The following is a 15,789-nucleotide window of genomic DNA, read 5'->3' on the forward strand; positions in this document are numbered from 1 at the left end:
GTCACGTGATTGAAGGAAAGCGTTTTCTTTATTCAAAGTTCCTCAAAGCTATATTTTTATTTAAATGTCATATATATTTATTTATTTATTTTTTTAATAGCAAAATAAACTTGGTGGGTCAAAAATTATATAACGACTCTGAATGAAAGACAGTCCGTCACGGTTTCTTCGGGCCGTAGCGCGCCCCCTTCCGTTACAAGAAAAGTAGCTACTTTTCAGAAAATAGAGTAGTTCGTTTATTCTCCTGAGGTTGACATGACATAATCAGTGTTTTCTAAGCACCACCTTAAGTAATTATTTGTGGGGAAAAAAAGAGATAGTTTTTTTTTTCATGCAAATGAATTATTACAAATTGTGTATTATCAATGCAATTACTAATTATATATTGTATCATATACTAATAATATCATGTTTGGTATCTGAACACAACATAAAAGAATACAAGAAATAATTGTTTAATGAATAATGAACAACAAAGGAGCAGATACAGAATGGCAAGTTCTACAATGCACTGTATACATCCCATAATTACTCTAATAAACTTTTATGAATATAAAAAAAGAACATAGAAGGGAAATCAAACAAATATAGTGCAACTTCTAGCAGCATTGTAATCTGCCAACCCGGTGTTGTCAACAAAAAAAGATTTAAAAGTATAGCACTTGGAGTATGTTATACCTTCAAGTATTTTTAGACATAAAAATAGAGGAAAATACATAAAAATAACATTTCTACTGGTTCTCCATTGACTGTTTCCCACTGCAAGTTGCTGTGCCAATATCTAGACATTTTCCATTCAAAACGGCTTCACGATTTTCATGGAAATGTAGTTCTGCAAGAATAAAAGGGCAGATTTAGAAAATGCAAATCACTTAGTTACTTTGAGAAAAAGAAAATTTGCTCATTTACTAATGATAATATTTGATAAAGACTTACAGGGAAGGAATATAAGAGGATTCCGATAAACAGGATCACCAGTATTAGAATAACGAGTCCAATGAAGACCCATTTGAATCTGCGCCATATGATGAACTTCATGGTCTTGCATGGATTTGTGAACCAAAAGAAGGACGTATCTGGACGGCTGTTTACATATATTACAGAATAAAGTATTACTCACATCATCTAATTAAACATGATACTGAATGACCAAACACTGATATTCTCATACTTTGGAGGATCTAGTTTGGGGTTCATGTTGGGTTCATCTCTTCCTTTCCCAGCAGGCCTCTCGTCTGCCTCGTTCGCTTCCACCACTTCCAAAGTCATCTCCACTTTACCCTAATGCCACAAAGAGAACGGTCTTTACTGTTTGTACCGTGCATATACAGTATGCAACATGTCATATATCTTATTTTTATCCATATGCTTGCAAGCTTCACTCACAGCCAGGATTTTTTTGCCATTTTCCTCCATGGCACAAGGCCACCAGCCTCTCACTGACTTCTGGGAGAAGAGTGATGTAGGTGTGAGGTTCTTGCCTGTTTGTGTTAGCATGCTTAGAGAGCACTTTTCAGGGGTCTTAGCTGGAGGGATGAGGTGAAGCATATCCAGCTCCACCGTGCCTGTTTAAGAAGGCAGTGATATCAAAAATCTGATCCAGCAGATGATATACCAATTCCCAAAACAGAATTCATACACTCCAAAAAGAGAAAGAGAAAGATTAACCCACGTCTGGTGGGTACATATGTAGATTTGAACAAGAGCATTCACCTAAGTAATCATCCAGGGAGAATTTGTCATTGTCCCAGATTTGAATGATCAGTTTAGGAGGGACCCTGAACTCGGTTTTGTCAAGACTCCAGAAGTGTTCCTGGAAAAAAAAAAGAAAAAAAACAGGGTTCATTGTGACTATCAATGAATGAAAACACTTCATATCAAATTTAGTTACATTTTTTCAAACCGCTAACCTTTGAAGACACAAGACACAACTGTTCTGCTGGCAAATAATCAAAGCCAAAGACAAATCTCCAGTTGAAATTTCCATCTCCATCTAGAGACCTGTAATGGACGTCAGTTTTCTGCTTGTCCTCCTCCATACCTGGCATCCACCTATTAAATACATATAATAATAATTATAAATAAATTAGCTGTTTTCTATTTTATTATATTTTTAAAAAATGATGGTAAACCTGATTTTTTTAGCAGCCATTATTCAGTGTCACATGATCGTTCAGAAATCATTAAAATATTTTGATTTGGACAATTGTGCTGCTTAATATTTTTTTGAAAACCGTGATACATTTTTGTAGGAATAGAAAGATCAAAGGAACGAATATTTTGTAACATCATAAATGTCTTTACTTTTACGTTAATGAATCCTTGTTGAATAAAAGTAATTTCTTTTGAATGGCAGTGTATTAATCACAGTGATTACATACACAGTATAAATGACTTATTCCAAAATGATTATGCTAATATTATCATCAACCTATTACCCTTTCACATAGATGTCACTCATGTTTTCTCCTGTGATGCTGGTTTCATCCAGGATGACTTCAGTTGTATTCCAAATGATGGCTCGCAGTAAATACCTTCAGTGAAAGGGGACACATTAGAACAGCAAAAACAAACACATAGTAATTTTACTAGATGTGAGGAAGATAAGATGGTACTTTTTAGGTTTGCGAGGAGTGATGACACAAACGGGTCCTGGAATACCAAGGTTTTTGGGGAATATTTCAACCCACATCTGGATTTTGCCCTGCAAAGACAAAATAAACAGGAGTGACACAGACGTTACATCTGGATAAAATCACTACAAAGTTGAGTATGTATTAGAAAAGCTGGGGATGTGGGGACTGACTTGAGAGAGAGTGGGCTGGTAGGAGCTGTACAGGGTCCTGGTCTCAACATGCTCTGGAACGAGGCCTTGCCTTCTCAACACATGCAAGCAGATTCGCTCCTTAGGTGGACCCAGGTGTTGGTGCATGATTTTATTGCCCTCTATAAGCAAAGTAATATAAATTCATCTTGTCATCATAAAATGCTTATTTAGCAATATGGTGCTGTAAGTTCCACACCAAAGTAGAAATGCAATATACATCATGTACATTTGTGCTGAATCAGGTAAAACTGTAGTAACAACATGTTGTATCTTTATTTACTACCATAAAGGCTTTTTTAAGTTCATGTCTTGTTTAGTTTCATAGTTTATAGTCATGTTCTGTTTTGTTTCCATAGCCACTTTTCCACCATCGGGCCAAACCGTTCTCTTTGTTTAACCGTTCCATTCCATAGCCGGTAAGGATATGATTTCATTTTCCACTATAGTGCTGATAACGGAGAAGAACTGTTCAACCCGATGGTGGAAAAGCAGCTTTATTCATGGTTTTCCCTGTCACTGTTTTGCCTGTGTTCTCATTCATTAATTTCATTGCACACCTGTTTCTTGTTTCTTTGATTATCATTCCCTGTTTATTTAAGCCCTCAGTTTCCTCAGTTCAGTGTTCCACATTAATGCTTGTGGTATATGTGTAGCGTTCCTGCTCTATTCAATTCTGTTTCATTGTCATTCTGTGTTAAAATGTAATTTATTCCGGTGATGCCAAAGCTGAATTTTCCGTAGCCATTAATCCAGTCTTCAGTGTCACATGATCCTAAATCATTCTAATATGCTGATTTGGTACATATGAAACATTTCTGATTATTAAAGTGTTGAAAACAGTTTGCCTAACATTATGTGGAAACCATGATACATATTTTTTTCAGGATTATTTGATGAACAGCATTCTTTTGAAATAGAAATCTTTTTTCACATTATAAATGTCTTTACTGTCACTTTTGGTCGATTTAATGCATCCTTGCTAAATTAAAAGTCTTTGTTTTTTTTACTTTTGAACAGTAGTTTATGTACATGATGTTGAGGTCCAGAAAAGGTCTAATGGTTTGAATGAGCATACCCAGTTCATCTAGCCTGTACTCTCGTCCTCCAAAAGACACGAAACTGCCATCATCTGCAATATGAGGAGCAGGAATTCCTCTCATCCTGGCCAGATTCTGTAGCATCTGAGATGGTTTGATCTGGTCCCTCCACTGGTTCACCCCAGAACTTTTACATATAGTATTTTAAATAGCACTGAGTACATGAATATGTCTAGTAATAGGTAATGGGACTTTAAAACTATTATGAAAAAAGTGGCCGCTAGTAAAATAACCACTTACACACAGTGAGATTTTGGGATTCCACAATGTGAGCCAAACCGAGAAAGAAGTCGATTCTCAAGGTCTATGACGGTTTCCCCAACCTTCTCATCAGAGCTGAGCAGATCATAATCATAGATGGAAATCTTCAAGTCCTTATCTTGTGGAATGTAGCAGTTTAGCTCAAATACTCTGTGAACATATATAAAAATTGTATAAAAAATAAAAATCAGAAATACACAATTACATGTATGTAAATGCTTCACTATTTATATTCTCACCTTCCAAAATCTGGGTTTAGAGTATTTGGTTTGTAGTGATCTCTGTCATCAATCATTTTCTTTCCCAGAGAAATCTTTATGTAAGGATCACACTTCAGAAAGAAAGCATAATTATATGAGACACACAAAAAAATTTCACCAGTCAAAAGATGTAAAATGTGATGCTTACTGAACCATCAAAATCTTTTACTTGTGAATTGGCTACATACTCACCATGCCATTGTTGTCTTTAGGCTGCAGGTCAATGCAGCGTATGATGTAGATTCTGACCAGGCACTCCTGAGGACAGCTCTCAGGCAGCTCCCTAAACTGCCGAGGTGGGTCTGAGACATTTGGGTCATCTGACAAGGGATACACTCGAAACGACCCCTGCGAATGCAGATCATCAAGTAAAATTATCTTGGTTAGTCCGATGTCTACCACTAGATGGCAGCCTAATATAATTCATACTCTTAAAACTACTCTTACTTTTTTGGTCATGTTCTTTTACCCACTTTCCTCACTGTTTAGAGTGTCCAGAATCCCAGAATTTGAAAACATGCTTTTAAAATGTTTTCATTATTGCATGATACTTTACACCAGTAGGTGAACAGTTAAGTGATTATAAGCCTTACACAATGTCACAATAGTGTTTGAACAGGGCAGGTTTGAAATAGCCTTCAAAAGTCTCCACTACTTGGACTGAACTAACAACCTTTGTTTAAGCAGCCAAGCAATTTAATGATGAGGAAACCGCCACCCTTTATGAAAAGCCGATCCCTTCAAAAGTAAAAAAAATCTCTGTGAATCACTGACTGGCACAGACTTGCCTTGAACTCTCCCACTACAGAGGGGTCTTCCTCCTCATCCTCCATTTTCCCCCTCTGCAATTTAAATGTATTGCAGAAGTCTGTAAGCCCTCTGAATTCTGGGACTGCCTCAAGCTCAGTGTCATAGACCTGAAACAAACACATACTTTTAACGCTGTAGTAGTTTTAACGCACAATAGTCATTCCTTATCTTTGAAACATAAGCAGGATGCAAACATCCAAACAGGATGGTAAGAGCGGGCAAGTTAACTCACAGTTAAAGTGTCATATCCCTTCTGGAGATAAGGGCCACACTTTTCATGCTCGTTAATGGAGGCATAGAATTTACTCCACCAGTCCACTGTGTCCTCTTCCTACAATAGATTGTGGAATAAAAGGTGTGAGTTTGCCTGTTCAAGATGCTGTAACAATCTGTCTGCAGCTATTTTGCACCATAACAACATAGTTCCCAGACTGTTATATAATGACAGAAGGCTATTTATTTGCCTTTCTGCAGGCAGTGGGAAAATCACAAATGGGTAGCAAAAGGAAAGGAGATGTAAACTAATTTTTATAAAGTTTACAAATAAATGAAATTATTCTGAGGACAAAATTCATATATGTTCACTGTACCTGTTTTGAAGGGCTGTGCTTTCTGTCTCCCATATCAATAATGACATCTCTGGGAGCTGCTGACATCATAGCCACTGAGACAGAAATTACACATGAAATAATTACAGTATAACTGAGACTGAAAACGGTCACACTTTAGATTAGGCTCCCATTCTCACTATTAACTAACTATTAACTGAGTTTTGCCTCAAACTCCTTATTACTGCTTAAAAGTTAGTAAGGTAGTTGTTAAGTTTAGGTATTGGGTAGGATTAGGGATGTAGAATGTGGTGATGCAGAATAAGGCATTAAAGGGGTGTTATAATGCCCTTTTCACAAGATGTAAAATAATTATTTGATGTCCACAGAGTGTGTATGCGAAGTTTTAGCTTAAAATATTTTTAGCTTAACAGATATTTTTAAATAGCATATTAAAGTTGTCACTTTTTGAGGGAAAGCAAAAAAAAAACGCACCGTTTTTGAGTCTGTCCCTTTAAATGCAAATGAGCTGCTGCGTCTGTCCCTTTAAATGCAAATGAGCTGCTGCTCCCACCACAGGGGGCGGAACTACAACAGCTTGTGTCCTTTTACCTCACACAGACATGCACTTAAAATTTCAAAAACTTTCAGCCTTTTTTGTTCAGACCGAAGTCAGAAAGATGGAGAAACTCAAAAAGAAGTGACAACATGTAGACCACATTTCTGAATGGTTAATTGGTGAATTTATGCAGCTTATGTGTAGTTATCTTCTAGTCATTGATTAGCATATTCTGTCTTGATAATCTATAAATCGTGTTCCGGGGGCGGGGTTTATGTACATTTTAGGGTTCATGATGTCACTAACCCGGGAGGAATGTTTTGTGGTCCCTATCAGCCGTTTGTTGTAGTACTTAAAAAGCGATTTCTTTAAAAGTAAATATCTCCCTTTGCCTTAAACTTTGAGCGTTGCTGAAATGTTGCTGTTTGATGCTCAAACAGCAACATTACACACTCACTAAAGTTAGAAAAGTGAAATCATATTCAACCACCCCTTTAAAGGTGCTGTATGTAGGATCCAGCGGCCTCTAGCGGTGATGTTTCAGATTGCAACAACAGCGCTCGTGCGCGTGCTCAAACTCAAGAGCGCGAACTCACTACCGGCGGCCACACTGAGACTTTCAACACAACGGAGAAAGCATCACACAACATGCTGGAAACTCTTGTAAACTCCCACTGCAACATTACCATAATAGGCTACTTTTATCAGCTTGACGTAGAACTAATGCTCCATGCTCGTACCATGATAACGTTACATTGACTGTATTTTGCCGACATGTGGTGTTATCTAGCATTATTTCACTAACTATTCGTGTATCTTTCACAATCAGCAATGTCAACATAGGTCAATGAATGAAAACGAAAACGGTTAGTCAACTAGACTGGACAATTTCAGTGTAACAATAAGACAGTAGGAAGTAATATTACTGTACTGTACATGTCTGGAAATGTGTATTATAAACAATATGATAGTAGTGGGATGAGTGACGTTAGACAGTAGATCTAGTACATAAAATAAAAGTTACATCCTAAAGCACCTGCTTTTTGTTATCATGGAACAGTCTTTTGTATTCATTTAATGTCTTATGTATGTTATATTTTACCTTGCTATTTCAAAACGGAGGTCTCTCCATAATTCAAACGCTCTGCCTATGTTGATCCGTGTTTTCGTCGATCCGATTGACGTTTGGCCTGACGAGCTTCAGCAGATATATTTTTATATATATATATTTGGAGTTTGTGTTGGAGTCTGTGTTGTGCTGGAGGCAGGTTGTTTTTTGGTGTTATCAGACTCCATGTCGTTAGCTGCAGTGCAGTTGCAATAGACTGTAGGCTCGGGAGCGCGCATGCACGTCACATCCGGTGGATTTCGCAGAAAATCCGACCCGGAGACTTCACATAAAAATAGGATTACTGGCCTTCAGAGGTAATAGCAAAACACGAAAAGTGGATCAATGTAATGTGTGATTACAACCCCTTCACAGACGGCCAATAAAAAAAGGATTCATTTTATAAAAAAAGTTACATACAGCACCTTTAATATGTGCTTTATAAGTACTAATAAACAGCCAATATCCTAGTAATATGCATGCTAATAAGCAACTAGTTAATAGTGAAAATTGGACCCTAAACTAATGTGTTATCCTGAAAACCAACTGACATAAAGAACATTAACAAAACAAAAAATATATAGATTTATATACTACTCTTGATTAGATTGATAGATATTAGAAATGTATTGTCGTTGTGCAGAGTACAGTAATTTTATTGATTTTATTTTATGTACATATATAAGAATGTATTATATGATTTATGTTGATTTATATTTATATTAATTCATTATTTCAATTAATAAAAAAAAATATTCTAGTAAAATGTTACCCTTGGCAGACATAGCCACCTCGGTGGTGCCTGTGTTAGGATCACATCTGAACTCCTCTAGGGAGTTTATAGTACACTGTCCAACGACTGGTTTCCGTCCAAAAGGTCTGTGGTCAATAACTTTGAGCACAATGGGTGGAGTGTACATCTCATCTTTAGGAAGAAGCTGAAGAGAGAGAGACATTGTTAGGATTCTGCTTGTTCAAAAACAACAAAGCTTCATTTGTTATGGTTCTGCTTGTTCAAAACCAACAAAGCTTCATTTACAAACACAACTACTTGGTATGATTATTATTTTTTTTTTCACTGTATGTATTAGGATCAAAAACATGATTAAATTTGGAAGCAGTGCAGCACATGGTCTTTTAAAAACAAGACAACACTAGAGTTTGTTTCAATCTCTAACCATTAAAAAGAGCAATAGCGAAGCCTTAGTTTGTTCATGAGAGATGATGCTGGATTCTTTGATTTGTATACACAGATATTTCAACAGCACAGTTTCATTTTTGTAGGTTGGTAAAAGCTATTTCTTATATTTTAGGAGGTACTGTACCACTTTGAGGAACAGGATAGATCCAGGGAAGTTGGGATTTTTCTTGATGTTCTTGATGATGGCAGTCTCAACAATCTGCCCTCCACATTCAACTATAAGGCTGGGGGAAGACACGGTAGCCAACTGATATGCCTTCATGTTTCTTAAACCCCAGGCCAGGATCTGTCAAAACACACAGGATGACACACTGGCAGCAATTTTGTTTGGTTTAAGCACATTATTCATAAGGATGACTGCATTACCTCAATTGCAGTGAGCTGCACCACAGGCCTGATCCCCTGAGGAACCATGTACAGATTCTCACTTCTTCGAGGTGGGACCAGGGGCAGGTTAACGTCATTTGCCTGAGGTCGACAATGAACAGTATAGCGGATAAGCAAATCATAATGGTGGTGTGGTTAAGATGACATGCCAACAAATATGATACAAACTGTATTTAACTGTATTTGAGGACAGATGACAGTGAGTAGTCTGATTATTAAAAGCATGTATATATATATATATATATATATATATATAATTAAATATACTTTCTTGTGTTTAATAAATTAATAATGTATGGGTAGTAGAAGAAAAATAATAACAAAGGACAAATAAGAATTAAAACAACCTTATCTTTAAGCAAGAGCTCAGCTGCTACCAGTATTTCTCCTGCATTTCGTCCCTTCATGGTGACAGGGAACCAAAGGAGTTTAGGTATTAATGGGGTGGATGGGTTTAGTTTCACTACTGGAGGACACGTGCACCTGCCCATAGCTTCATCCTTCCCCTGCAACACATCCATGGATCAAGATCAAATCATCATTGAAATCATTCAAGGGTCAGCAGTACTTTTTTTGCAAATTCCATGCAGACCTGAGTTTGTATTAACAGAGAGTCATACCACTTGGTCACTATCATAAACTTCCAGAACGATACTGGGTTGGTTATGAACGATGGTCTGAGGGTCTCCATAGATTTCAATGTCATCAAAAATGAGGGTTTGGTCCCATGTGGGGTTGAGGGTGGACTTAACGATCTCTGTGGTCTTGCTTACATGTAAGAAAGACACATGCACGTAGGGATCTGTGAAAACACCATGCAAAGGATCAGTCAGCTATCATCATTAAAAACACATGTGCATAACCTTAGTGAGGTGATGAATTGCATTAATATTAGATGGAAAAATCCCTCACCAGAAAAGCTGTCTTTGTCCATAGGAAGAAGGTTCCTGGCTTGATAGACGTAGACTCTGAGATGGTAGGTGAATGACTCTGTAGAGACACATGGAGATTTGGGTGAAAAATCTGTTTATTTGGGTGAACATTTTTTTATGGGTTTATAATGTCACAATTTTGAAATAAAAAGAAATAAATATAGCATGACAAAATCAGCACCGTTCAGGATTTCTATTGGCTCCCTATCTTTTCTTGTTGTAGTTTTGTTTTTTTGCATATTGTCGGGAAGTAGAGGGGTGTGTTAGTGTTAGTCTCAGAGATATAATCAGTGTAAGGAATTTAGAAAGAGTCCTTTAATCAGCAGGCACGTATAAACATTACTCACTGTCAAATCTGCAAAACACACTGGGTGTGTTGGCACCAAAGATTTTAGCCGTGTCATTTTTGCTGCCTTTCTCGTCCTCATCTATTCCCTAATAGAAAAGGAAAATAAGTGAGTTTTTAAAAAGCTCAATATCCTATAAAATTAAGTTCTTAATGTAATAAGTCATTACAAATTGTCATTTGTAATCTTTCTCAGACATCAAACTAGAACCACAGGAACAGTCCAAAAACAAACAATAATCCTTGAAATACCGTTTAATCTTGTGTCAGAGACAAATAAATGTCATACCGAAACCAAAATAAAACATATCAAACATCTACTTTTGTTTTCCAATCTGACAGTCAGAAATGGACTAACCAAAGCCCCTTCCAGGTTAAAGATAGCCGATGCGCCCACGCGCTCAGATGGTGCCATTTTCCTCCTCCAGCGTCTGCGGCGGAAAGTGTCTGAGGAACGCTCCTTCCTGTGGAACTTCCACCCAATCAGAGACGAGTATTCCCAGCCATCGCCCAAGTCTTTCTTCTGTTGTCAAAACAGTGATTATACGTATTACGGACAATATTTGACTAATATGATTATCACTAATCCTCAATCAGAAGTTAAATTCAGTTGCAGTACAAAACATCAGTGAAAATTAACAGCGCCAATCTACAAATCAGAAAGTAACGTTAGTGAGGATTTCTCACCTCTACAGTGGGAGTGTCTGATATCTTCCTGCGAGGTCGGACCAGTCTTTTCCTGCGATGGATGTGGTACATTTTCTCAGCAGCAACCCAAGACCTGGGCTTATCATCAGGAGGAATGGTGACACCATATTCCCATCCTGACAATGGAAAAACAGATGTTAAGTTCTGGAATCAGCTCCCACATCTAAGGGATACTTCATGACCTGATGCATACTCATGATAATGCGTGGCATTTAATATGTGACATATTAGAGAATATATTTGACTGATGTACATTACCGTTCAAAAGGGTAGGGTCAATTAGATTTTTTAATACTTTTGTGAGAAGTAACTTCTTTCTTACTAAGGCTGCATTCATTTGGCCAAAATACAGTTGAAACAGTTTAATTTTGTGAAATATTATTACAATTTAAAATAAATATTTTTATTTTAATATATTTAAAAATGCACTTTTCAAAGCTGAATTTTCAGCAGCCATTACGCCGTTCTTCAGTATCACATATGCTGTTGATTGATGCTATCAATGTTGAAAACAGTTGTGCTACTTAATATTTTTGTGGAAACCGTGATATATTTTTTAAAGGATTTTTTCAATATAATTTTCACCAGAACAGAACACATTTCTTGAAATAGAAATATTTTATAACATCAAAGATGTCTTTACTGACACTTTTGATCAATTGAAAGCATCCTTGCTGAAAAAAACAAACATTATACATTTACGTACTGATCCCAAACTTTTGAAGGGTAGTATGCATTACACACAAACTGCATCTGTTCAGTCAAACCTTATCGTTATGTGTATTGTGCAATGGTTTCAATCCCAGGAGTCATACTTCCTGACCTTTCTCATCAACTGCCCTGTTGCTGTCGAAATTCCAGTCATCTACCCAAATCCATCCCGGGGGACACTCAATCTCTTCAGGGTTCTGGGCCTTCTCTCCATTCTGCACAGAACACATCCCATCATTGAATACTTCAAGTGGTAGTTTACCCAAATATGATCCTAGTTAACACACCCTCATGTTTCTCCAAACATGAATACCTAACTTTCTTGACATTTTGAATCATTTCAAGTACACAAAGTCCATAAAAGTATAATAAAAATCGTCTTCTGAAGCAATGCAGCACAATAGCTTGGTGTGATGAACAAACTAAAATTTAAATATAATTCACAGAATAATCTTCCACTCAGTGAGCTGTTAACTCGAGAACTGCTGCAATCGGATCATTGAGTAAGAGAATTGAACGTGAAAACTGGATTATTCTAATTGGATCAACTGATTCCTTAAAAAGATCTGACTAAAATGTAGCATTCATTCATGAATTATACATCACTGCGTATCTTATGAACTTATCAACTTAAGCAGATGCTCATCATACAAAGCTAGCATTAGGCATATGGTTGTATAGAAAAACGTTTATGATACATTTATCTTGCTTTTTCTGACATTTTTGAGCTGATTTAAAACACTACACCATCCATAGTGTTAACACCTAGTGATCTAAAGGAGCGGAATTGAAGTTGTGAACTTTCTATGTGTCCACAGGAAGTCGGGAAAAGGTACGTTGCTTCAAATTTCCAAACTATATTCGAAATTCAAATTTACAATGCAAATGTGAACATGCTGAATGTGACATTGAATGTTGCTCTATCTTCTTCACTGTGCAGTGCTTCTTCTCTCACCACATCAGTGAAAGGTTCAGCGGCAGGTTTCCATTCTCCACCAGGGAAGCGTGTTTCGTTTCGGTAGACCTCATCAGTGAATTCAGAGTGCCCTGCGTCAGCCTCTGTAAGCAGACTGAGTCAAGCCCATAACACACAGGCGGGGCTTTAGCGACACATTTATTTCAACACATACAAAACAGACAAACAAACACTAAGCCAAGGCCATGACAGTACGGGTAGGGAGTGGGGTCAGTATAAGAGGCCCTGGGGAATGAAAAATGAGCTGACAATATAAATACAGAGCAGAGAGCTTGGCAGAGAGACCATGTTTATGTTTCAGCAGGGCCAACTATGCTTGTATGCTACCATAGTTTCCTCTGATTGTGTGCTTTTCAGAACAGCTAACCCACTTTACTAATAACACAAATTACCGTTCAAAAGTCTGGGGTCAGTACATTTTTTGTTTTTGTGAAGAAAAAAAAAAGTTTATTCAGCAAGTATGCATTTACGGAAGCCAACCGCAACATAAAAAAAAATCCGTAACATTTAGTTTTCTAAAATTACGAGAATAAAGTCGTAGCATTTCGAAAATAAAATTGAAATATTTCGAGAATAAAGTCGGAATATTTCGAGATTAAAGTCGAAATATTTCGAGATTAAAGTCGGCATGAAACGGAAGTTGAGATTGTCATTTTTTCCTTGTTGTGACGTATATCCGAGTGAAACGGCTTCTGAAATTAGAAAAAAAATGTAGGGCGGGGCTTGATTTCGTCCTTTGGGAATTGATTGGATCGTTGGAGGTTGGGCGTTGCATACAAAATGGAGGCAGATTTGAATGCCAGTTTACATTAAGTTGTGGAGGATTTCTCTCCACCGGACTCCCCACCGTTACCCTCCCATGAAGGATTTTTTATTTTATTTTATTATTCCCACGAACCAAGATGAGTCAAGTCAGGTTATCATCCTTATTAGACATTCTCTGTTATCAGTCAAGTTCACCCTCGAGAGCATCTCGATAGCCGCACCCTCATCAGCTCTGGCCGCACCCTTTCTCCATGGCACGTGACCGAAAGAGAAGAGAGGTCGTTTCGAGGGGGGAGGGAAGGGTAATGTATTTGATTAAAGATTATAAGGGTACATGACTTTTAAAAAAATAATGAAGTGCACTGATAAATCATTTATAATAAACACTACAATATTACATATAAAAAGAAGATTTGTCAAATTTGATTTCATGCCGACTTTAAAGTCGAAATATTTCGAGATTAAAGTCAAAATATTTCGAGATTAAAGTTGAAACATTACGAGAATAAAGCCGTAATATTTTGAGAATAAAGTCAAAATTACGAGAATACAGTCTTCCGTAGAAGTTCTTTTTTTTCTTTTCTTTTTTTTTAAGAAACGCGCTTGTGAAGTCGAACTGCCTCGGACATGGAACTAAACATAATAGTAGCTTTTTACTTTTATCTGGGCTTTCAACAAAGGAAATTCTACAGGTGCAAATCTTTTGACATGGCATTACCATTTGTCTTAGGACGTTACAAAATATACTGTGCCGGAATAGACTTTACAGGTGAAAACACTTTTCAGACTGGATGAAGGTAGCCAGCTTTATATCTGAGGAAATCATGGGATCCGGCTAAATGGTTGGATACAGAATGATGCACTTAAAATGCATCCAGAAAGGATTTACGGTGAAGAGGGAGACAGTACAGTTACTATTAAGTGTTCTCGACCCAGATGGCGTTGCCTATAGACGAACACGAAGACTCCCCCAGAGGAGGTACAACAATCCTGGTCCAAACTTTATGTGGCACATACTTCCACAGAAGACTTCTACGGAAGACTGCATTCCCTTAATTTTGACTTTATTCACAAAATTCTACGACTTTATTCACGTAATTTTGCGGTTGTGGTTCAGGGCTTCTGCAAAAGGATAAATTGCTTGAATATTCGATTTCCACATGGGGCGGGCATGAAACGCCCCTTTCAGCTGATTGGTCAACCAAAAATCAACCCATGCCACTTTAGTTCTTCCACAGTTTCGTGCAACAGAACAATAGTCCTCCACTGCTGGACGGATTCTTAAAGTGTATGTTACAAATAATCTCTCTCTCATCCAACAACCGGACTAAGGAATGCTTTGACACAAATCGCACTGGGCAGGGCTTAAAGGGTTTTCTTCTCTATAGGCATGTGTTCGACAACCTAATTGCCAGAAAAATATTAGCTGATTATGAATGTAGGTTATCTTGCATCTGCACCCACATTACCCATCAGCCAACTTCTTTGGCACCCCACTGGTTTTCACGGACCACAGCCGTTTTCTCATTTTCTACTTTCAATTTTAAATCGAAAAATGAATGAACACGGACCAATACTTTTTGCAGTGTAGTTTTAAGCTAAATGTTTGTAAAAAAAAATATTTAACTCAATAATCACACTAATCATACCAACATAAATGATCATATTCAAAATATGCCTTTAAATATCGCATTGTATATTTTGCAGTTATCATCAGCTCACCTACGCTCAGGGTCAATGGACCAGTCTCCTTCCCACTCCCAGCTCCGGGGCGGCATGAAACGTTCTTGCTTCAGTTTCACCTTTCCCGTCACATCTGAAAACTTGTGCCGGCCAACTAGACCTGTGGTCCCCCACTTCCCAAAAACTTGAGCCTGGTTCTCGTACTAACACAGGAGAACAGAGAGGGACCATATAGTGTTGCTAAGGGAAGTTCCACACAACAGACCACAAAACAGATATTTCAATATGACTGTTTATATGTTTTACTTCATTGTCCACTTTTACTAACCATCTCTGCATACACACTGAATGTGCCCTCTGCGAAGCTATTGAACTTCTTCTCATGTGCAGACAGACCCAACCACATGTTCACACGCAGCTGCACAGGGATCTTGAGACCTTTGTTTTTGTCCATTGGGTACTAAAAACAATGGAAGAACCGGATTGGGAAATGTAAGCTGGAATCAAACTGGCATTGCCTGCATGTGCGTTAACTGCTATGTCTTACACACTACTCTCTTGATTCAATCAAAATGTACAAGTTATATTTTCTTTCCCAGTATGTTCAAGG

General features: G+C 37.5%; 1 protein-coding gene across 2 annotated transcripts in view; it reads right to left on the bottom strand.

Moving 5' to 3' along the window:
* Positions 1-216: 216 nt before the first annotated feature.
* The window catches only part of myofl (myoferlin like), a 29,640-nt gene continuing 14,067 nt past the window's right edge, over positions 217-15,789 (bottom strand). For both annotated transcript variants that reach the window (XM_081350169.1, XM_081350168.1), the window contains exons 25-53: positions 15,508-15,639; positions 15,219-15,382; positions 12,711-12,825; positions 11,868-11,970; positions 11,024-11,160; positions 10,695-10,859; positions 10,338-10,425; positions 9,971-10,048; positions 9,679-9,860; positions 9,406-9,564; positions 9,038-9,139; positions 8,796-8,957; positions 8,243-8,408; positions 5,846-5,919; positions 5,488-5,586; positions 5,234-5,362; positions 4,638-4,793; positions 4,425-4,516; positions 4,165-4,335; positions 3,903-4,051; positions 2,807-2,946; positions 2,616-2,704; positions 2,439-2,534; positions 1,911-2,052; positions 1,714-1,813; positions 1,387-1,565; positions 1,172-1,281; positions 937-1,084; positions 217-832 (exon numbers count right to left, since the gene is read on the bottom strand). In XM_081350169.1, the coding sequence (XP_081206295.1) occupies positions 797-832; positions 937-1,084; positions 1,172-1,281; positions 1,387-1,565; positions 1,714-1,813; positions 1,911-2,052; positions 2,439-2,534; positions 2,616-2,704; positions 2,807-2,946; positions 3,903-4,051; positions 4,165-4,335; positions 4,425-4,516; positions 4,638-4,793; positions 5,234-5,362; positions 5,488-5,586; positions 5,846-5,919; positions 8,243-8,408; positions 8,796-8,957; positions 9,038-9,139; positions 9,406-9,564; positions 9,679-9,860; positions 9,971-10,048; positions 10,338-10,425; positions 10,695-10,859; positions 11,024-11,160; positions 11,868-11,970; positions 12,711-12,825; positions 15,219-15,382; positions 15,508-15,639 (3,663 nt within the window). In that variant the 3' untranslated portion in view covers positions 217-796. The remainder of the gene's footprint in view (positions 833-936; positions 1,085-1,171; positions 1,282-1,386; positions 1,566-1,713; positions 1,814-1,910; positions 2,053-2,438; positions 2,535-2,615; positions 2,705-2,806; positions 2,947-3,902; positions 4,052-4,164; positions 4,336-4,424; positions 4,517-4,637; positions 4,794-5,233; positions 5,363-5,487; positions 5,587-5,845; positions 5,920-8,242; positions 8,409-8,795; positions 8,958-9,037; positions 9,140-9,405; positions 9,565-9,678; positions 9,861-9,970; positions 10,049-10,337; positions 10,426-10,694; positions 10,860-11,023; positions 11,161-11,867; positions 11,971-12,710; positions 12,826-15,218; positions 15,383-15,507; positions 15,640-15,789) is intronic.

Source organism: Scardinius erythrophthalmus (assembly GCF_964197995.2).
Source record: "Scardinius erythrophthalmus genome assembly, chromosome: 21".
Lineage (NCBI taxonomy): Eukaryota > Metazoa > Chordata > Actinopteri > Cypriniformes > Leuciscidae > Scardinius > Scardinius erythrophthalmus.